The sequence below is a fragment of the Oryza brachyantha genome, chromosome 1, assembly GCF_000231095.2.
Source record: "Oryza brachyantha chromosome 1, ObraRS2, whole genome shotgun sequence".
NCBI classification, from domain to species: domain Eukaryota; kingdom Viridiplantae; phylum Streptophyta; class Magnoliopsida; order Poales; family Poaceae; genus Oryza; species Oryza brachyantha.
The window spans coordinates 21571519-21595053 of record NC_023163.2 but is presented as its reverse complement, the minus strand read 5'-3'; the positions used below and the strand labels follow the sequence as shown (position 1 = coordinate 21595053).

At 38.7% G+C, this 23535-nt stretch overlaps 1 protein-coding gene across 4 annotated transcripts; it reads left to right on the top strand.

Annotated features, from left to right (window-relative positions):
- Window positions 1–5029: 5029 nt before the first annotated feature.
- Window positions 5030–22776, top strand: LOC102714049. 4 transcript variants are annotated; one of them, XM_015841815.2, is made up of 27 exons: window positions 5030–5363; window positions 6190–6349; window positions 7770–7862; window positions 8330–8432; window positions 8527–8692; window positions 9213–9387; window positions 10213–10332; window positions 10457–11038; window positions 11114–11707; window positions 11869–11934; window positions 12711–12824; window positions 12920–13162; window positions 13712–13759; window positions 13856–13996; window positions 14820–14987; window positions 15089–15151; window positions 15254–15364; window positions 15452–15535; window positions 15661–15708; window positions 16653–16727; window positions 17163–17258; window positions 17477–17557; window positions 17640–17711; window positions 18017–18061; window positions 19450–19533; window positions 19639–19742; window positions 21952–22776. In XM_015841815.2, the coding sequence occupies exons 1-27, from the start codon at window positions 5245–5247 to the stop codon at window positions 22070–22072; spliced, it is 3876 nt and encodes a 1291-aa protein (XP_015697301.2). In that variant the 5' UTR covers window positions 5030–5244; the 3' UTR covers window positions 22073–22776. The 4 variants fall into 4 exon arrangements, with proteins under 4 accessions (XP_015697301.2, XP_040376103.1, XP_040376105.1 ...); XM_040520169.1 differs by having other exon boundaries at window positions 14817–14987; XM_040520171.1 differs by lacking the exon at window positions 21952–22776 and adding an exon at window positions 20652–21430 and having other exon boundaries at window positions 14817–14987.
- Window positions 22777–23535: the final 759 nt, after the last annotated feature.

The window sequence follows — 23535 nt, the reverse complement described above, 5'->3', positions numbered from 1 at the left end:
CGATGTACATAACTACGAATAGAGGGCTGGTGCATATGTTCTTTTCCAATCTTTTCGCCCTTCGGACCGGTGATTTCGTAATCTTGTTTGCTAGATTCTAACGTACCTGTTGTCTATTTGATCACTCAGAAACTCAATCTCTGATGCTGGATCGTTTAGACATATGTTCTTTTGTTAGATTCTAAAGTTTGCGTCCTTCTCGTATAGATACACGGTTTTCCCCTCACTTTCTGCTCCAAGAAGAAACTCTCCCTACTAAGTCATACATTAATCACCAGCAAAGCAAATTAGAATACCGCCATCAAGTTGACCATGATTATTCTGTGCAGCAGTTGGTTAGCAACTCTACACACTAGATACTCTCTGTTGCCTTGCCAAAATGAAGCGGAGCAATTTGCAGCAGCGGGCAACAGACTCTAGCTTGCTTGCACCTTGCAGCACCATGCTTTTGTCCTTGGATTCCTAACCCTGTGGTGTTGTTTGCTACCTTCTGAGTTTGCGGCTCTAGGTTTTGTCGACTCCCGGATCGTATGCATGGTTTTCTATGATCATTAGTCATTTGCATGTTGGCTTATTAGCTATAGCTAAAATTTATATTTGAAAAACTCTATTGCAAGTTAATTTTGGTTCTTTTTATCATAGTCTGTTATCTTGTCTTAGGTTTTAAACTGCGCGTGAGTAATACATACATATATAATTATCCGTAAATTAGTTTTGATCGCTTTGATCATTCTTGTACGGCCTGTTAGCTGCAACTCAATCGATCTGATAATACCACGGGCAATCCAATTGAATAACTTCATACGAAATTACGGACAACTCTGGGATAGTGAAACCAAACGTCTTGGCCGTCTCTCTCAAAACCAATAAAAAGCCCCAAGCCCTTGATCACTACACTAATTTGTTCCTTCCACAAATATATGGGTGTGAGATCGGATTAGGCTATAGAGGGGGGTGAATATAGCTATAGTTAAACTATCCCCGAAAAGAAAAATTTCCAATTCGATCACAAACCTCCGAAAAAAGATATCTCCGTGAAAATAGGAGGACGGGAATGAAAATATCAAAAATAAAACAGAGCAGGAAATATCGACAAGAATTTAAATACGGAAAACGTAAAATTTAAATATGGTAAATAAAATTTCATTTCATAAGTAAACTTCAAATTTTATTTTTGAAGTTTACAAAGCTTGGTTCACAAGCTTAACAATAACAATTCATGAGAGTTATTATCACATCTAGCCAACAAAAGCTAGAGTAACAAACCACTCTCGAAAAATATTTTTCATTCCATCACAAAGTTGCAAACTCAAGCAACCATCCCTCCCTTATTTATAGGGCTAATCCTTCATTAGAAAAAGACCAAACTACCCCTAAAACTTGACGGCTACTCTAAGTCCTCACAGCCGTTTGATCTAGATCAAACGCTCTAGATTAAGCCACATCAAGAGGTCACCTAGAATCACACACATCAGTCATCTCCACATAAGATCGGGCTTCCTTAACCACCACTCCAAGACGGTCTAATCGTCATCCGCCATGTGTCCTGGTGGATCCCGTGCTCCGCCCGTGCGCACTCGCGAGCTCACGCGGCGATCTGGCCCCGCATGGCAGCGACGCCGTGCCTGCTTGCATGCGCGCTGGGCTGCCACCGTGGGCCACGTCCTCCCGTCGCAGACTTAGACCGAGTGCTCGCGGAGCGGTCGCGCCGTCCTGTCAGCCGAGCCGCTCGCTTGTGCACAGCATGCGTGCGTGCATTGACACGCATGCACACAGCACGTACTCAAGCTAGCTAGCCGGTCTCACTGCCATGCAAATGTGCAGGTTGACCCAGTCAACTCTTGCATGCAGCAATGCAGCCATGCACGTGCTCCTTCTCCTCTTCTATTTTCTTCACGAATATCCGATGCTTTCGGACGACGTCTGATTTTGTGTACGTGACTGTGTCCCACTTTATCACCCAACGTCCTCGACCGTGCTAGACCACAACTTCCCTTGAGTTTGATCCCGATCTATCGTTGACCAAGGTTGACCCCAAGCACCTGCACATAAACAATCCGAACCATCGTTTTGTGGGCATAAATTTCGCGACCTGACTCTCGTTAGTCAACACACGCTTCACCTACACTTGTCAATTTTTTATCACAATTAATACAAACTACCCTTGGTTTCACAATGGGATATTGAGCTTCTCCATTTATCCACAAATATAATTGATTCTAGAATACTACCTTTCCAATCAATCAAAAAACTACATTTATTGTTCCCTTTTTGTTTCTATTCGGTTGGAGAAAAATAAAGGATTTAAATTCCCAAGGATTAATTCATACGAGTGCTACTCATTTTGTAAGAACAAAGCATAGAAAAAAGCGATTTTTCCTTTGCTACGAGTTGTAGAGAGAAAGCAAATGAAATTTTACGTTCACTCCAATCTCCTTTACAAGATTCATACAGATTGTTGTGTGCATGTATTCTAATTTCTCCATTTTTATTATCCCTATAAGTTAAAATTCGTCTAAACCAAACAACTCGAGTTGCATCACTAGACATAATCTTTCATAGTCGAATAATTTGTAAGGGTATCAAAGTAATTTCACCTTGACTTAAAACTCTGCTAAGCAGCCTTAAATCCCCTTTTATTTGTGGATGCCTAGATGGGAACCAGTAGGAGTAACACTCTGACACGTACACGAATTATTTCCAGCTGTATGAGTGGATTTGTAGCAGTGATACGCCTGATCTTCTGACTTGTTAAAGGGCAAATAAGTTTATTAACACCCTGGTTAGCACACGTGCATTCCTAGCTCATGCTTTCATATGAAACTTTTTAGATGAAAATTTTAGAGGACTTTTACGGTACCTTTTACTAGTAGAGGTAGTAGTGTAGTATAACGTAAATCTTACCGTTGATTAGTATGGGTATTTTAGACTTTTTTTAAAAAAAATAACAAGGGAGACATCCTCGTTGATCAATGTGGCGTTGGCCGGCAGAGAAACATCACCCGGCAATGTCGACGTGACCATACCGGCCAGGAACTCAACAGCAGGCTTCGGCCCTTTGCTTGTGCATTTTCTTTGATTAATTCATAGTAGTACGTGCATGATTCATGCTAGCTAGGCATAGTGGATTAATTAAACTTGCAACAGCTAGACAATATATTAAATTGGTAATTATTCTGGTCAAGTCTAATTTTGCATAGCTTTAAAGTTGTAATAGATGATGTTAAAGTTCTTTGTAGCAATTGTCTAGTAGATTATCGTGTATGTGCTATGTTCCTCTTCATTAGAAACACTTGCGCTGAAGCAAGGTACGTACGTGTAAGCGTGCTCTTGCCTAGCCACACCGGAGGCTGCCATATTTTGAATAGAGAGATTTGGAAACTAATTGCCTGATTTCTATATTTGAAATATATGATTATGTTTATACCTTTTACATCTTTTACCATTCTATCCTATGAACTCCCTACTTCCCAACACCTAGGAGGTAGTATAACTTTTATCTCCATCATCAGATTAAACCAAATGAACTATACATGTTAATTGGAGGGTACAGTAAAAATTTCCAAATTTTAAGTTCACAGTTGAAATTTGCGTACGGTCTGAGCTGAAAGTTCTATGATTTTAAGTTGAAAGTTTCGTATGAAAGTGTTACTCAAATAGGCACTGATTAGTTCCCAAAAACTTATCCAAAAACATCATATCGAACCTTTGGACATATAAATAAAGCATTAAATATAGATAAACATTAAAACTAATTACACAATTATAGAGAAAATCGTGAGACGTATCTTTTGAGCCCAATTAGTACATGATTAGACATACATGCTACAGTAACCAACATACGCTAATGACGGATTAGTTAGACTCAAAAGATTCGTATCGCGGTTTTCAGGTAGGATCTAAATTTTTGTAATTAGACTACGTTTAATAATTTAAATGTGTGACCATACGTATTGATGTGACCCATCCTCCAAAATTTTTTTGGCAGATTGCCAAAGCAATTTAGAGCATCTCCAATAGTTGCCTAAAAATATAGTCCCAAAAATCATGGATTGGGAGCTAGCCAATAATTTTTGGGCTCAAAAAACATCCCCATCTCCAAGAGATGTATAAAAATATAGTTTCAAAAACTTTAAATATGCCAATTCATCATCGTGGCCATTTGCAACAACCATTCCAGCATATGCATGAGTCAAACATAATAATATTGACAACTTATTCAGAATTCAAAAATATATATTATATCCAAGCATAATTTTAGGACATAAATTGGCAAATGTTCAACAATACAATTCTAACTTTAGGTACATGACATGAGATAGCATAAGAGGGAATGTTGTACATTTTTGGACAGTAAATAATCTACGCTATACCATAAGTTTCTTCTTTTTAGAGTGACAAACAGCTGCATAATCAACCCTTGTCCTGAAGTTAACGGGGTGTTCTTCTCATAAGTAGCCAGCATTTTTAGCTGTCCTGATAATCTAAAACAGAGCTGCACAAACAAAGAATTGACAACAAAATGATGGAGGGGGTGCTGGCGACGATGGATCTGTTCTCTCGCGTGCGGACGAATGAAAAAATGGCGCAAAAACGTGAGATTGGGAGTCCCATGACAAAACCAAAATTTGGGTAAAAAAACACTGATGCTTGAGGATGCTAAAATTTTAGAAGTATTTTTAGACAGTCATTGAAGTCTATTTTTATCCCTTAGTACTAAAATTTAACTTTTAGAAATCATATTGGTTTCTCGTTGGAGATGCAACTTCTGCAAATACTACGCTCCACTTAACCGATCCCACAGCGGGGCAAGATGGGCCTCCACTCTACTGGCCCATCCACGGCCCACGATGAAGGCCTCCTCCCCTCGAAGGCGGAGCCGGCTCGGCCACTCGGACCACGTGCTTACACGTGGGTCCCAGCTAAAACCACATGGTCCCACACGTCGGTCTCACCCTCCTTCGCCCGGCCCCCATAATATCGTTCTCCTACCTCTCCTCCCCTCGTCCCCACGTCGCCCGCGCCTCGCCCCGCCTCGCGCCGCCCCGCCCCGCCCGGTTCCTCCGGCCGCCTGCCTCCTCCGCGGCGGCGGCCCAAATCAGAACCCTAGACCAGCCGCCCATCGCCTTCCACCGCTGCTCCACCTCCCCAGCCCGCCGGGACGGGGCCTAGCTCTCCGCGGCAGCCGCCGGCCCGGGAGGGGCTGCAGCTCGTAGCTAGGGTTTTGGGGGTTCCCCCGGGGCCATGGAGTTCGCGGCGGACGGCGCCCGGTGGCCGGAGCCGCGAGGCGACGCAGCCGGGGCGCCCCCGCTGGAGCGTGGCGATGCGCCTTCACCGCGCCTCGATTCGTCTCGCGCCCTAAGGTGAGCGGCAAGCCTCCCATGTCTCAGGGGGTAGGAGAAAAATGGTCCTCGCACGAGGGATGAAGCTATCGCAGGGGTGCTCCGGTAGAATTTAGTTTCTGGGATTTGGTTGGTCGTGCAAGGCTGGTTTCATTTGGTGTAGGTTTTACTACCGTAGGTTGACGTGCTTAGTTCTTCTTTTGTATGTTTACGAATTTTTTTTGTGGGACTTTTGGCCAGGGCGTGATTTTAAAAAAAATGACTGTTGAGCGTGCAAGGAATTTTAGTCTTGTGTTGAAGTATGCACTGGTAATAGCATGAATATGGATTAATTTTGTATACACTGCCAATAGCTGATGATTGGTTTCACATGAAGTACTAGATGCAATCTAGTTTTTGGGAACAAGGAATCCATATTGTCATCATTATGTGAAATGCTAGATGCTATAATGCGAGGACAGGGCAGTGAAGAAATTTTCATATGATATTGAAAAAAAATCGTGGGATATCCATAGATACCAAGGGGCTATTTTAAATCATTGGACTTTCTTGAGAAGTTTTAGGGTCAAAACACATCTTGGCGCTGAAATTTTTTTGTTTAAAGTGATATAATTCATCTGATGCATGGTTTGTAGTGTACATTCATCAAATATATCTTGATTTAGGGTTTTGCATGAAACACCTTTGATCTCCTTTGACTTGTTAACGTGGAAATATATTTATTAACTTGCTCGACGGAAATAAAAATGAACTAGTTCACTAATATATATCTAATGCGTATTTCTGTGTTCTTCCTCACAGCAGAAACTATTTTTGTGGTTCTTATTGATTTCTTTGTTGATGACAGATTGCTGAGAGAGCTTGGCTCAAATGTAACAGAAGATTTGGCTGTGCTGATGCCAAATTTGCTGTCATTTCTGAAACATGGCGATTCTGCAGTTGTTAATCAATCTATAGCTAGTGGGACAAATTTGTTTGCTGCTGTATTGGAAGAGATGGCACTTCAGGTCTTTCTTGTAAAACAGATATTTATTAATGAATAAATCCACCACTGTTGTAACTACTACTGTTGTGATGTGGGTATAATTGTTTGATGAGGTTGTTTTACTTGCTTCTCCTACTTGTTTTGGGAGTATGTCTCAAATAAACAAAATGTGCCAAACGATTTTTTTTCTTTTGAAAAAGACGTGTTTATAACCTCAGAGGCCAGCACTTCTTGATTGCAATGGATTTTCTCTTGCATGATTTTCTCTCAGTGTTATTAGAGGCACTGCACAAAACCAGTACATTGCTATTTGCTGTTTCATTTATTCTGTTTCACATGTTCTCATTGTCAGTTTTATGCTGGATGGATACAGCCTCTGCCTATCATAAAGTGCTTATGAAGAGCAGTATTGTCTGTTCTCTACTGTCAGTATGCTAAAAGCGCCTGGTAGTCGCAAATCTTATTGTGATACCACTAAAGGTCACCATTTCAATAGTGCATCCAGTGAACAGGCTTTCACATCCTTGTGGCTCCATTAATACTGTGTACACCTTGCTTCTGTCATTCACTTGCACACCTAGTAATCATTTTTCCGATGATTTGTTAATGGTCTATGTTTTAGACAATTGGTGAAGGAGCATCGGTTGTCTGATATATGTCTGCTAGAATAGTTGGAACAGGAGTAGTTGCATGTTAGTTTGGTGCTAGTATCGTTGGAGCAGAAGCAGTTGCTTGTCAATTTGGTGTTTATCTTTTCTTAAAACAATCAGTTGAAGTTGCTTTACTGCAGTATAAGTGACAATCTTACACAATTATACCACTCACAAAGTGATAAAAGAGTTGTGCAATTTTCTTTGTTTATTAGTATTTCCATCAGAAAGAACTACAGCATGAACTGTACTCAATCGTAGTATTTTAGATTTTAAGCAGTGCGAAAGATGTGTCATCATGTTTGTTCAATTCATATTTAATAACTAGTGCTAATTGATACTAGGAAAGAAATATTTCCTTTTATGAACTTTGATTGTATAAGCTGAATTGTACTGTAATTATTACAATTTTATTATAATCCTAATGGGAGTTCTATCTGATCGAGAACAACTTGAATCTTCTTCCAGTAGTTAAAAAACTAATTGATGCATATAATGCTCATAGATTTTATTGTTAGCTATTTGTTTTGATTAATTTACAAGCAATGGTTTTGTGATTGTACCTGTGAAGTTAAGGTAGTAATTTACACAGTAGAGTCAGAGAAAGCCCATTAAATGTTTTTGTCTTTTTAGCTTGTTCTAAAATGCAAAACATCATGTAGAATCACTGTGAAATATGGTCTTCCTTTCAAAATTTTTCTCCTGATTGAATTGGTGCTACAATGTTATCACTTAAAATAGTACTGATAGCTTGCTCTTGGTACTCACTTTCCATTTTAATGCTGAATGTAGATTAATAAATGTGGAAAGGTTGATGCTTGGCTTGAAGAGATATGGTCTTGGCTGAACCAGTTCAAAGATGCAATCCATAATCTGATCCATGAGGTTAGTAGCATAGAATTTTATACGGTATGTTACTTCAATAACATGTTGATACTGTGGTGGTTCTGTTGTGAATTTGCAAGCAGTATTTAGCAATTTGCATATCATGGAATTACCTGATAAAACAAAAGAACAAAACCCACATATCAGGTTTTTATTATACCGTTTCCCTATATTTTCTGTAAATCTAGATCTAGTGCTCTGGATAAACACAATACATTTTCCTTTTTGTGTGGCTGTGTCAAACACTGCGTAAAGAGAGACTTATTCCACAGTACAAACCCTATCCCTGCCCTTTTGATATGATATGAAGCAAAGGAGCCAGACCACCTCTCGACCTCTCGTCCTACAAGAAAATACACAACTTTGTAAACAATGACTACCTTGAAACTTGAAATGGTGGCTATGCTTACTTCCGCATTGGTATCCAACATACTGACTGATGCTATTCTTCATGTGGCATACAACAGCCTGTCCCTGTCACAACTAAACTATTTGCTCTAAAGTTCATTGAAATATGGATCCTGTGTTTCATACCTCAATCCAGAAGTGACCGGATGCAGCCAATTGAAGGTATTTGGCAACATTTTTTTTTTGCAAACAATTAAATGGGCACAATGTAGTCCTGCAATCAACTTAACAAAATATATTCTCACTGTACAAACAGGAAGGAACAGAAGGTTGTTTGATTGTTCAAGGTTATCTCAATTCCATCCTAGCCTAAACCCTGCTGTTCTGGAAGCTGATGCAAACAGGGCTCTCATCCTCCTTGTGGATATATTGCAGTCAGCTTGTGCTCACCAAGGATCCTTCCTAGTTGGCACCATTAATTCGTAAGACTTTCTACCAGTTCTATTGCACGAATGAAGTAGAAATTTATCCCATACCTTCCCCTGCCTTCTGCTTCTTTGAGTTGTTGCTTCCATATATGGGATGGATGGATGGTTATTTGTGTCACTATAAACCTCTGTTTCTGATTTGGTTCATTTTATGCACAGTAACTATTTCTCATGTTGTCTCAGACCTGTCACACATTTATCCTGAATGTAAAGAGCAGTATTGTTATAGTTGTAATGGTTCAGCGACTCTATCATTATTCCACTATTTTCACCTGATAACCCCATAGTGTTGTACTTTGTGAAGTGCCTACTGTAACATTTATTTGGGATTTTGTGTTCATTACGTCATAAATATAGTTTAGCAATGAGCAAAGCTTGCGACCATGTGGTTGCCTTCTACCTGAAGATTTTAATGTTACGAATATCTTTTCCTGTTGGAATTTATCTTACTGCCAGTACAACCTTGCAAACTATGTTGCTACCTTTTGGGAATATAATGTTTGTCACTTGTCAGTCTTGCAGCTATTGCAAAGAACAGACCTGTTTACTACGAACGCATACTCCCAGTGCTACTTGGTTTTGACCCTAATTTGGAGGTTGCAAAAGGGGCTCATTCTGCAAGTCTGCGGTATTCCCTGAAAACAGCCTTTTTAGGGTTTCTAAGGAGTCCTTGCCAGGCAATGATTGAGGTGAGCTCACCTTATAGCTATTACCATTTTCTGGAGTAGTAAAAGAAGAATATCTCCTCATATATATTTTTGTTTTGCTTCTTTTCGTGCTTAGTTTTTTAGTCGTTCTGCTTGTTCTTTTGTTAGGGCTACATGCCTACACTGGTAGATTCTAGTGCAGGCTTCCTTAATTTAACTGTTTAAGTAATCATACCAAGAACCATTCAATTTAGCTAAAATGTTCTAAAGTTGTCCTTGTGGTTGATTTGAGGGGAAAAAAATAACTTAGCTGACCAGCAAAGTCTTATGTGAAATGATGGTTGCTTGATTAATGATGATCTAATGATAAATTTTGATGAAATCAGTGATACTGATAGTAGTTGTCGTAATGGCCACCTGTCTTAAAGGGGGCCATGTATAATAATCAATTAATGACTAAGTGAGAGTAAGGTCTAGCTTGTGCATTTCTGTTCTAGTCTTTTAATGGGTATCTGGCTATCTTCTTTCATCTATTAAATTCCATGTACCTGTGTCCATGCATCATTGATCATACTTAAATACTCCCAGTAGCAAGCTGTGTGAGCTTCAAAGGCTTCTTGGATTTTGTAATATACACTGCCTTGCATTGTGTTATCTGTTGTTAACTAAATAAACTGGTATCTTTAGCTTTCTTGTGGGATCTGACTTTACTACTTTCCATGTCTTGATATAGGATTTGTAAACAACATTTTCCTTTCATGTTCTTTCGTGTTGTTTGATGGACTTAACTGTGCTCATGCATTGAATTGGGCCTTGAATATTCCCTGTTACTTCTGAAATTAATTGGAACAATCATTGTCTGGACAGTCCAAGGACACGCTGGTAAGGCAGCTTCGAATTCTGAGTCCTGGTGAAGCAACTGAACAGATTATTAGGCAGGTAGAGAAGATGAATAGAAATATAGAGCGTGCTTCTCGTGCTAGCAAGGTAATGCCTGTACTGCTGCATACATATATTTTATAGCATTAATAAATTTGTCATGTGCTATTTTTTTGATTTTCTTGGCTATGCGTTTTTCTTAGAGGAATGTTGTGGTGTAATTTATTTATAGGATGATCCTTCAACATTGGATATGCCTTACGGAGATGTTAATCGGAAATATCCTGCTGCCAGATCAAGTGATGCTTTTGCTACAGCTGATGGCATAGCTAAAAGAGCAAGATTTGATACCTCTGCTTTAAATCCACCATTCCAGGGAGCATCTGATTATTCTAATATTCAGGTCGACAATGAAGCCAATGCTGCTCATTCCTCTGATCCAGCTCCCATGAATAGTGATGTGTCTCCTGTTGAGAAGATGATTGAAATGATTGGTGCTTTACTTGCTGAAGGGGAAAGAGGAGCTGAATCCCTTGGCATTCTCATCTCGACAGTAGAAGCCGATGTCATGGCTGACATTGTGATTGAAACAATGAAACATCTACCTGAAACTTCAATTCTATTAGCTACTAGCAACGGCCAGCAACAAAAAAATCAATCTTCCTCCAGTCCCCTGACAGAAAACTTGCCTTCAAACTCCCACTCATTGTCCTACAGTACACAGTTAGCACTTCCTGCAGATGGAGTCAGCATGTCAATGTCAGATGTGCCTGCTATGTCTGGCGCTCATGATTCTAAGCGCGACCCAAGAAGAGTATGATCTATATCTAATTCACATTTTATGCGGTCAACAGAAGTGCATATTGTGAAAAATGTCAATGTATTGCAGGATCCTCGTCGCCTTGATCCACGACGGACAGTTGCACCTGCACCTGCAGCTACTACTTCCATACACGTGAAGGGGGAAACCACCGGCGTGCATCAGACAAACAACTTGTCAAATGTACCCTATTCTGTTTCTGGTAAGGCTGAAAACTCTTCAGACTATTCAGGAGACCTATCTAGAATTGAAGACGAGCAACAAACATTTTGTCTACCCAACCAAACATTTCCAAAGGAAAATTGTGAGAATTTGGATGATGCCTTGGAACTGGAGCGAAAATTTGAAGTGCAGGCAGTAGCAGATGTTGGATTTCGTTCTGAAGTTGGTAAAGAGATGGCCAATCCATTGTCTCCAGAAGTTACTTCAAACAATGAATCGGATAGCGTGGAATTGGAGATTGATCCTTTTTCCCCAGTTCCAAAGGCATCGACTCCGGAGGATACTACTAATCATGACTTGCCAGTTCTTCCAACTCATCTGGAATTAAGTGATGATGAGAAAATCTTGTTGCATAAATTAGCAATTAGGCGGATAATTGATGATTACAAGAAAAACAGCCTTAACGCAAGGTTTTCCCTGCTTGCTCATTTGATTGCGCAGGTATTCTTTTGGTACTGTAATATTTATGGGCTGACATTTTTACTTGTTTCTTCTCTCTGAGATGTATGTTTAGTAACTTTAATCCTAAGTTAACTTTGATAGTGATCTGGAAATACTGCAGTATATGCTGTTCTCACACCAGGTTTTCTGTTATTCTGCAGAGTGCTGCTGATGACAATATTATGGATTTGATTCAGAGACACATAATATTCCATTATCATGATCAGGTATTTTGCTGACAGTGTACTATTTTTTATCTTTGTGTTTAATAATGTTGCCTTTAGCACCAGAGGCAGTTAGCATCCAGTGTTCAATCAATCAAATTTTTTAGGATAACAAAACCTGGGTTGAAGAATTGGATTTGGTTGGGTTTAAGACTAAGTTCCCTAGGATTTAAATTTTGATATTTGCTGTGGTCTTTTTATAATTGTTATATTAGTTTAGATCATTTTATTTTGTCAGATGTAAGTTAAGAAAGCAAACTGGGATTAACCTGATTTTTTTTTTTGGCTTGGACTGAACATGTCGTGGAACTAAGTGTCAGAAGGAGCTTACCCTAAGCACCACGTTATGCTTGAAATTTATTTCTAGGTGTCCGAGCTGGATCTGCATATATATGCATAATGCTGAGCTAACATCATCTTGCTTATTCGATCCTATGAGCTATATCTTTTGGCAGCTGTTGTGTTTTTCTACAAGTGTTCTAGTGATCCTGGGTTTGGTGGACTAACAAGTTATGATACTTTTGGTGAACTGTTGTCCTGCCTTGTAGTGTGCTAGCTTATTCAAGCTTGCTTCAGGTTGAGCTTGTGCTGGTTAATCAATGTCGATCAGAGACACAAAGTTTAACCGTGTTAGAGATTGCTCATCGTATCTTGTTTCTACCTGTATTGTGATATGCAAATTTGAGCCCCTGAATGTCATCACGACCGATGACACCACATGTTAGGTGGTTAGTAACTATTGTTGCAATATTCTAACTTCCGAAGCATGTGATGTACAGGGTCATGAACTAGCAATGCATGTGCTGTATCAGCTGCACAGTGTGAACGTTGCTGATTCGCCAGAAAGCACCACACCTACTTCTAAACATTACGAGAACTTCTTTATATCACTTGTAAGCAAGAAAACTATATTTGATCTTTCTTTTGTCTTCCCTCTCAAGGTTGAAATGTTGGTGATAATAATACATTGTCATTGTTTCACTTTCAGGCAAGGTCCTTGATTCACTCGCTACCTGCTTCAGACAAATCTTTTAGCAAATTTCTGTGTGATGCACCATACTTGCCTGAGTCTATGCTTAAATTACTGGAGAATATTTGTGTGTCACAAGGAAACAGCCAACAAGCAAAAGATGGTGATGGTGACCGTGTTACCCAAGGCCTTGGAACCTTGTGGAGTCTTATCTTAGCGCGGCCTCCACTTCGACAATCTTGCTTAGATATTGCTCTAAAGGTTTGCATTTTTCCTTTTAATCTGGTATTCCCTACATTTGCACTTATAATCATTTGTAGGTTGTTTATCAAAGATTGAGGTTGAAGGGAAAGTTTCCCTTTCACTATTTCAGTCACCTCAGTATTCAAATTTTTAATTGTTTGGATTCCCTTTCTAAGCATCTGATTAGCTGAAAACACCTAGATTCCCGTGCATCAGAATCAGTGTCCCAGAGATGCTTATATTGTGTAAATAATTTGAAGCCCAGAAATGCTTGTATTTGCAAACTAGAATGCCATTAATCATTTTGACCAATTTAATTTTTGACATCTTTTCACATTCTAATGTGACGAAAAGTGTAAGATTAGTTTGAGTTGAACCTGATTCCACTATTTGTTTACTAGAAGCATTTTGATAGTTTGTACATGGAAGTTACTTCTGTCTGTATTCTGTTGTACGTACCCCATTTAATCCAAGAGTAAACATATGTGCCTGAATGTCAATTAAGGACACTGTTGATATGAGTTTACTATGCATCTATGTTCACTTACCTGTATTATGAATTTGCAGTGTGCGATTCACTCTCAAGATGAAGTCAGGGGAAAGGCAGTTAGATTGGTGTGTAGCATCATTGCCTCTTTGGTTATCTTCTATCAGTTTGCCATTTTTTATTTAGTGTTGGTTTTGTAATGCTAATCCTTGTATGTTTGATAGGTTACAAAAAAACTCTATGGACTAACGTACGCATCAGAAAGAGTCGAGCAGTTTGCCACCGAGAGTCTTTTGGCAATTGCTAATAAACATGGTGTTGAGACAGACATTAACTTCACATCATCAAAAGAATCTATACCTGAGGTAATTCTTGATGATTTTCCTTGTTATGCTTGGTGCTTTATGGTTGAAAGCAGATGTGGCATCTGAATTGTGCTATTGCTGAACTCAACAGTAGCAAATGCAATGTATGGTTGAGGCCTTTATATTTTCTTCTTAATAACAATAGGTTCTATTTGTATTTGTATTATTGTAAAAAATATGGATGAGAACTGTTACTTTCCCATCTAAAATATTGTATTGTCCATACTTGAACTCTAATTTGATAAATCAACATCCGTATTTTTGTTACAGGGTATCAAAATAAGCAAACTAAAATTTCACATTTAATATCAATTCATGTAAAACCATCGTGGCCGAGTGTAAATTGCAGAGAAACCATGTGTTCATCTCAATTAAGTGTAAATTGCAGGCAAATCATGTGTTGAAGTTATTTAAAGACTCCCAAATAATTTGTAGATAAATGGGAGTGAGCTAAATATAATATAAAAAGAAGGTCTGGGTTACTATTGGTTTAAAATACACCTGTAGTATTTGATATGGCTTTGAGCATGTTGCTTGGATGTTTACCCACACTTTAGGACTTTCGTATTATTCCATCTATTTATTCTAGCTTCTAGGTGAAAGATCTGTTGGGTAGTTAGTAGCTTAGTTGACTTTTAGTATCACCTCCTAATCAAATGTCCAATATCCTTCTTCCTACTTTCCACTGCAGCTAGACTCTCTCAGTGATACAAGAAATCAAATGTCCTAATTTTCTCTAGATGCCTTTGAAGTGTCTTAAGTTTTGACATATATTTTGATTGAACATTTTGACTGATATTGATTTTTTTTTTTCTGAAAGCAGTTTGAGGCAGGCAGCCAGGGAACTTCGGTTAGTGAATCACATACTTCAGATGGTGAACCTTCTGAAAGTGCATGTGACAAGACTGATTTGGTTTCACCTAAACAATCAGCAGTATCTGTATCTGAGGCCAAACGCCATACTTCATTGTTCTTTGCACTTTGCATGAAGGTCTGTAGAATATAGATCAAAACAGTGTTACCTTTTTCCGTTCTGTTTCCCTTTTTTTCCCTGGCGCTGGCAGTAGTAAAACCATTTTTCCCTTCTTCCAGAGGCCCATTCTTCTTCAACATCTGTTCAATGCGTATGGAAGGTCTCCAAAAGTTGTCAAGCAGGTGCTACTTTTAACTTGGTTCATTCTATCTACCTCTATACTTCTGAATTTTGACTATTGGATCACAACCACTGTCCGCTCATTACATCGCAAAATTATGCAGTGCATCCATTGGCATATACCCAACCTTGTTAGAAATTTGGGATCCTCATGTTCTGAGATGCTAGCTATTATTCATAATCCACCTGAAGGCAGTGAAGAGCTTGTTACCTTGGTATCACAATTTTTTTTCTCTTGATTTATCGTTGTGCATTATCGAAGCATGAATATTCCTTATACTCATTATCTTCTCTTTTTGAAGATATTGCAAACTCTAACAGAAGATTCAACTCCTTCAGTCGAACTTGTTCTGGCAGTTAAACATCTATATGAAACCAAGCTGAAGGTTTGAAGAATTTCAGCCTATGCTGTTTTATGTCACTTGTATACTGCAAATTGTTTCGTTAATGATTTTTCTAGCAGTATTGGTTACTTAGTGCTTTTGGTTAATCTTGTAATTTTATCTGGCAGGATGCATCTATTCTCATTCCATTGTTATCTTCATTTCCAAAGGAAGAGGTAGTGGTTTCTTTTATTTTGTTTATGCATCCTCTAACTGAGTTTGAGAAATAGAATTATTTTCCTTGCAATGGTAATGTTTGAAGGGATGAATACACGGACGTGGATTCAGTGACATTGCCCCGTGACATTCTCGGTGACATTGAGTCACTGACATGTGGGTCCAGACACACGTGGTTCCCACACGTCAGTGACTCAATGTCACCGAGAATGTCATGGGGATCCGGATCCTGAATACACTAGGATATGATTGAGTCACATTATTGTTATTCATGAGGTTGTGTGATCTGGTGGGTGGTTGTAGCTAATTAATCACTATTCAGTGGCACTTAGAAATTGGCTGGTTGCATTGACCACTTAATTCAGATCATGCGGTATGCAGTTTGTATGTCTTCTTGTATGCTAGCTCGTTAGCTACTAATTCACTAGAATATTTCTATCTGAGGGTAAAAAAATATTGAGGGACTTGATAATAAATTTCTGGCTCCATATTTGCGACAATCTGTCCAAGTAGAATTCTAGCTTATGCACTGAAGCTCTAAGCATTATTAGGACTTCATTTCTGGTGGCTCATAGGTATTCAGTTTGTACTTCTTGGATGCTTTATCAGATCATAAACTAAGAATAATCGATATTGTGCCAACTTGAAATAGTTTTGAATTTATTTTGGATTTACACATTAATATAGAAAGTAAACTTATTTGCAGATCAAATATGTGTGCTAAAAATCAATTTGAAGTTATTTGATTTTGGAATCTGTTCCATGTTCTGTTATCCTTTTGATTATAATCTATTCTTCTCAAAAGCATTTGTTTGTCTTGTCATACAATTTAGTAGTAGCAAGTATTGTATGCTTCTCATGGTTGTGAACTTCTCATCATCATATGACTATGCCCCTATATCTAACCGGGCACATTGACCTGATTGTGTTATGCTGGTCCCAGGTGCTGCCGATATTTCCAAGACTAGTTGATCTCCCGCCTGATAGATTCCAAGATGCACTTGCTCGGATACTGCAGGTGATCTTATTTGTTCTTATTCAACATTTGATTGATATATATATATATATACATATACACATATATATATGTCTTACAGGATTATGTGATGGAGGTCGACTGAGTAGATCATCATAGTTGGTGACAATTAGCCATAGCATCTCGGTTAACTGTCGAGGAACGAATTTTGCTGATTCAAATGCCTATATATATAAGGATAATAGGTTATTTGATTATCTTGATTCTTGTGGCACATTTGGCGGTCGTGATTGTGAATTACCTGCATAGTCATGCAAAAGTGATTTAATATTATTATTGACTGGAAACAACCATGTCAATATTTGCTATTACGCGCAGGCATTTTGTAAGTTAATTTTTATTAGGAAATAATTTTTTCTTGGATTGAGTTTAAGTAAATTCCCTTTGATGTTAAAAGAAGTGAATTCCTTTTGGCAGGGATCTGCTCATACTGGTCCAGCTTTAACCCCTGCTGAAGTTCTAATTGCCATTCATGATATTAATCCTGAAAAGGATAAAGTTGCCCTGAAGAAGGTGAGCTATCGGTTATGTTTATTTATTCGTTATATTACAGCATCTCTAAAACATATTATTAGTGCGCACATAAACTGGATGTTTTGATGGATTTTGTACTAAGACAAAGATACACATATGCTATAATGTGCATTTGTGCAGTACATATCCTTTTTTGGGGGTTGCCGTGAGCCCATGAAGGTTTTCTCATTCTCTGATGGAAATGAAAATATTTTCAGGTCATTGATGCTTGCACAGCTTGCTTTGAACAGCGCACGGTATTTACACAGCAAGTTTTGGAGAAGTCACTGAATAAATTGGTACCATTTTGACTGCAGTTATTCTTTACCTTTTTTTTTCACATATTCTTATTTTTGATTAACTGCTTGGATTGTTATGTAGGTTGACAATGTACCAATTCCACTTCTTTTTATGAGAACAGTCATTCAAGCACTTGATGCTTTCCCAGCTCTGGTACAGTGATTTTCATGCTAATTTATACACAATTTATATTTTCTTATAAGTTGGAAAGTTATTTGCTTATCACTTTTTATATCATTTTAGTATTTGTGAAATATGGTTGCCTATCAGTAAGATGTAATAAAGTATGTTTCCCTTTTTTTGTGGGTAAAAGTATGTTTCCCTTGATATTGTTCACATATAGATACAACCTTTTCTTGTCAGTTTGTATTTTTTTCTATATTTCAAATAAATTTCTTTAGGCAAAGCCACATGAAAGCCTTAAAATGTTGTCATCTAATCATGATTTGTTTCTTCAGGTTGATTTTGTCATGGAAATACTCTCAAGGCTTGTCAATAAGCAGGTTAGTTATGGTACATTAGTTCTTTGACAAGAAAATTTCTTGCTAGCTACTCATTATCTTGGATACTTGTCCGTGCTATCTACTACTCCCTTCAGTCTATTTGACAACTAGGACAAGATTTGGTCAAACTATTAAAATTCCAATAATCAATTTTATATTAGAACTAGTTAAAATACCCATGCTTTTTACGGAGAAATGTGAACTATACGCATGCTAGTATTGTTTGGAACACCTTGTATTTGAGAGACGAAAAATAAAACAAATGTAGAGACTATTCTGTGAAATACATAAAGGAGTAGTTGGTAAGACTATATATATAATAAAGTTGGTGGATGACAGATTCACTGCCTTTACCGTTACCTTCTTTTAGAATAGTATAGATTTGTTTATAAAATTTAATATGTTTATGATAATAATTGTTTTGAGTACTTTTTGCGGAAAGTCTATGTGTATCCTTTCTTTTGTTTTTAATTAAGTGCTTGAAAAAATATTGATGACATGGTTCAAGAAGTTGCTTGGCGCTAGTCAAATTTGAAAGAGGAATATGGAGGGGAAGATGAGGAAGAAGAGATGGTAAGAGGGTGAGAGACAGGGAAAGTGAGGAGGAAGAGAGAGGGGAACTGGGGGAGACTGTAAGAGAGGAAGAACCAAGTGAGAAATGAGAAAGGCAGCAAGTCAATCTCCCCATTGCCATGTGCTGCATCCCGCCTCTGCCGCCATGTAGTCTGTCTGTCTCAGAGAGGAGGAGAAAGGCAGGAGTGAGCAAACAAAACCCTAGTGCATTCTCATAATGGGCTTTTTAAATCAGAGCTGTAGGATCTCACTTTCCTTCCCAGTCGTAATCTTTTCCCCGACAGTCGACAGTCAACCCCCAACAGGAGCGGTGGCACGACTCCCACACCCTTCCTCGCATCCTCACGACCTCCTCTCCCACAAGCCACCTAACCGTGCTCGGTGCTTGCCAAGATGGGTCTCCTGCCTAACTTGGCGGACTAGGGGCAACTTGCAGCGGCTGCTCTCGACCTGGCGCAGAATCACCGCCTAGTCTGCACCTAGAGCTGATTTTTCGAACAATGATTGATGGTTGGAATTGTTTGACCGAATTTTGATCCTGATTACCTCGTAGTTCTGACCATTGGGAGTAGAAAACTAGCTAGTTTAACATAGAATGCCCTTATGTGTTGTAACTCAGACTTATTTGTGCCATCATTACTCAACAGGCAATGCTAATGCTAACAGTTTCATCCGTTACAATTTGAATTGTCTTCCTGTTTATTTCATGAAGAAAAACAGAAGGAATTTCTCTGAGTAGTTCTTTCATTTGCAAGATTCTTTCAGTAGTTCTTTTCTTGCTTTTCTTAAGCTTCCTGTTATCTCTCATGCTGCAGATATGGAAAATGCCAAAACTGTGGGTTGGGTTCTTAAAATTGGCATATCAGACTCAGCCACGCTCGTTTGATGTTATTTTGCAGGTAAAGTAACCAAATGCATTCTTGCCTATATTTAATCAAAAAATATGCATTGTTTGATATGCGGCATACAACTGTACTGACATGGCTTCATAATGCTACTTTTAGTTACCCCCACCTCAACTTGAAATTGCTTTGAATAAGTACCCCAATCTGCGAAGTCCTCTTTGTTCCTTTGTTAATCAGCGGAACATGCACAACATCTTGCCCAGGTACTTCCCCACAGCATTGTTATGACTTTGAGTCTTAACTCTTAACAGCTTGCTCAGTATTTGTTTTACCTTTTTGAATTTTTTCGGCAGAAAATACTTCAACATACAGCTAACAGCAACATACTGATTCACCAAAAATGACTAGTTGACATAAATACTGGCAGATCACTGACTTCTCCAGTGTTTATCACCTTGTTTTATGATTAAATTTCACAAAACTACAACTTTGCTACAACTTTAGCTTGGATTTCACATAACTATATAGCAATAGCAAGCAATTTTATAAGAAAACTATGACCTTAACCCCTATGTATGCTTTACATGTGGGCCCAGCTTGCTGCAAGACAAGTATTGCATATATGTATTACAGGTGGGCCCAAGCTTGTGAGACAAAAAGTTGTAGCTTTCTGATAAAATCATACACTATTATTGCAGTTCTCTAAAACGCCTGATTGAAGTTAGAACAAACTGACAGTGTTGACAAAATAGTTGTAGTTCTTTTGAAATTTACTCCTTTTATAATTGTTGCATGTGCAAAGTGTGTGTTGCTACAGATAAATTAGGGTTCTTAAATTGATTAGCTAAGTGAATTAGCATACATGTTATGTTGTATTGTGTGGAGAGTATTCATTTAGGGGCAATTGTAATCTTGCCCCTGCTTTGAATAGCAATTTCGATTTTACCCCTTCTTTTTTTTGTTATTTTGCGTCGCTTTTTTGAAACAAAGGTACCATTTGCCCCTGTTTTGGATGGCTGTTTGGTTGGCCCAGATTAAGTGAGTTATGGAAAATATGAAATTGCTACGAAAAATATGAATTGACTGTTATACCCCCCAAACTAAATAAATACTTACACCACTGGCATCCCGAATCAAACAAATTCCAAATCCAATTCTAATCCCTACAGCAGCATGGCGGTGACATGGGGCGAGCTTGCGGTGGCGCGGTGCAGCTGGGCAAGCAAATGCCGGTGATGCACGAGCCGATTCACGGCTGGGCGCTGTGAGCAGGAGGCAGCTGCACGAGGATGGGTGGCTGCCTCAGCCCGATGCAGCGAGGTGTTAAGCAAGGATGTCCATGGCGCAGTGACACTGGATGATTGGAAGAGCATCTTAGTGACAAGATGCTTCTGCCATTCGTCTTGCTGTTTTCTACCTAGCTGGTTTGCGAACAGCAATTGCAGCTGGTGTAGTTTTGAATTGTGAGATGAACAGCGTCTGCAAGGAGGCATGCATGAGGACAGTCTTGCTGCTTCCAGTTGTGAAGGATTTGTGCCTCAGCAGTGAGAGGGGAATGCAATGGATGGTCTTGCTTCATTTGTTTGTTTCTTGATTTCTCTTTCTGCATCACTAGAGATAGAATTCAGGTTGTTTGTCCTATGCACAATATCATACTATATCTGGATTTGTGGTCAATCAATCGCTCTTTGTGTTTGACAAATTTCATGTCAGATTTGAATCATGTGAAAAGAAACATGTCCAAATAAATGGGAAAGTTCATCTAAAAATCCTTATATAAATACAAGGGGAAAACAGAAGTGTAAGAAAACATGGCAAACATGCAACAACATGGAAGGGCATATATGCCTTTTGACCAAAGATTTAACAATCAAGTTGACTAAACAGAAAAATCAAGTTGACTAAACATGCAGCTTCGGTTCAAAAAAGTGAGGGCAAATCACAAACCCTAAAAAGAAGGGGGGATAAAATCACAATTGTAATCTAAAACAGGGGCAAGAATGCAATAGCCCCATTCATTTATCATTAGTTGCCCTTGAATTGAAATTTGGATCCATCGCTGTTCAGTTCTATTCTAGATGTCCTATAACTTCAGGTCTTCAAGTCATCTCCTTGGTTTTCTTTTGGAGTTTGTGATTTTTTTATGCATACGAACCTATTTCTATGGTTCAAGGATTAACAATTATTGTAAGTTTCAACAAAAAAAGAAACAATAAAGTATTTTCTTTACTCTAGTTCTGGTTGCTTTTACATCCATCTTATTGTGTGAAGTTTTAAGCCAAGAAGAATTGCTCTGCTTTGTTCCCATTCGTTCTGGTTTCTTAGTTTTTTGTAATCTGTTTCATTGGGTCCTATTGATTCTTTGATCAGTGGTTAATGCATGATATTCTGCAAAATCGATTCCAAAGTATCATTTGTCTCAAACTTTTCATATTCTTAACATTTCTTTTGTTACGATTTCTGTAAATGCAGACAGATTTTGAAAGTTCTGGGCTTCATCAATGAACCACAGCAGGCACCAATTCCATTTGTGCCTGCTGCATTACAAACGGCAGATGCAGCCTCCTCTCTTCCTGGTGCAACCCTTATGTGATATGATGTTATAAACACCTATCAGATGCGAGAAGGCTTTGCTGATCACAAGTACAGCCAGTGCCCTGTGAACAATGATGATATGGGCATAAGCAGAGCACAGGCGAGGGCGGCATTGTCAGTCGAAGGGTCTGCATTTGCTTGACTTGTTTCAAACAACTTTACAGGGTGCCAGCAAGAGATACCAAGGTGGTTTCTCAACGGTTCATTGTGCTTGTGCTCAAGGGGCTCCATATGATTTGCAGCCCGTGCAAGTTGTATAGTAACTGTACTCTTTGTCCGGCAATTGTGGACTGAGGCTTCTGTGACAAGCAGAGAACAGGAGTATTGTTGTTTAGGAAGATGATATGACTTGATCAGCATCGTCATGCTCATGTCTTCCGCCAAGGAAATGACATAGTTGCAACCTGCGGCATTCCTTTTCGGGGGTGCCGGGAGACGGCATCCGACCGATCGACTAACCATTTCTTCGGTTCCCATGCTAACTGTCCGAGTACTGTACATTAACCATTCCATGTCAGCAGATGTTACCTTTCCTCTCAGAAAAAGATAATTTATATAGATGTTTTGATTGAATAGCATATCAAAGAACAATATTGGCGCCGTTGATTTTGTACGGTACTGAGCTAATACTTATTTTTCTTATTTGTGTAGTGCTTACTGGTATATTCACATAATCACATACTACTGTGTCTAATCTTCAATAAGCTTGGAGTTTCTATGTACCACCGGTGAATCAGTTGACAGAGGTTTCGCTCGGTCGAGTACAAAGTAGGGACAGTATTATCCACGTCAATCAGACAAACCGTTGTTATTAGTAAACCTAAACCGTTTAAACATGTTGGCATAACATGACAAGTAAGCAATGCCAGGACAGTGGACATCACTACCGTCCTGTAAAGATTGACGGTAGTTAGATGCCACCCTGTAGCGGGTGTAGTCGAATTCACCATATCCTATACCGCATAGTTGAGCCGGATTCGAATACTAATATGATGCAGCATGCGAATTCGAATTGGATGTGTACTAAGTACCGAGATAATCTACTTTGATCAGATTTTAATATCCACTTAATCCCATTTCAATTACTTCCTCTTTTCCCAAAAAAAAAGAATGTATTTTAGAACATATACAATAATAACAACAGCTAGGTGCCTAGGTGTCCAAGAGACTATAGCTCCCATCGTTTCGCTTTTTAGAAGAAAAAGCGAAAATTTGTTTTTGCAAACAAAAAATAATTTGCAAGTAAAACTTTTATATATGTGTCTATAGTGACTTAAAAGCAAAAGTTGTAAAACAAACCACAGTGAAAAAAAAAATCACAAAATCAAGTTTAAAATTAAGTTTAAAAATTCAAATTTCGACTTATAAACAGTTGCAACTGCGAAACGGTGTGAGCCTATATACAACCCATTTTGGCACCCCTACTTAACTTATCCAGTTTCTCTCGTTTCCGTACATGTT

Bases quoted from the DNA above. Each gene is read 5' to 3' on its own strand.
- LOC102714049 (XM_040520169.1), top strand. From the start codon at position 5,245: ATGGAGTTCGCGGCGGACGGCGCCCGGTGGCCGGAGCCGCGAGGCGAC. The intron at 15,709-16,652 runs GTAGTGGTTTCT...TGCTGGTCCCAG, and splicing joins CTTCATTTCCAAAGGAAGAG to GTGCTGCCGATATTTCCAAG. The intron at 17,558-17,639 runs GTACCATTTTGA...ATTGTTATGTAG, and splicing joins AGAAGTCACTGAATAAATTG to GTTGACAATGTACCAATTCC.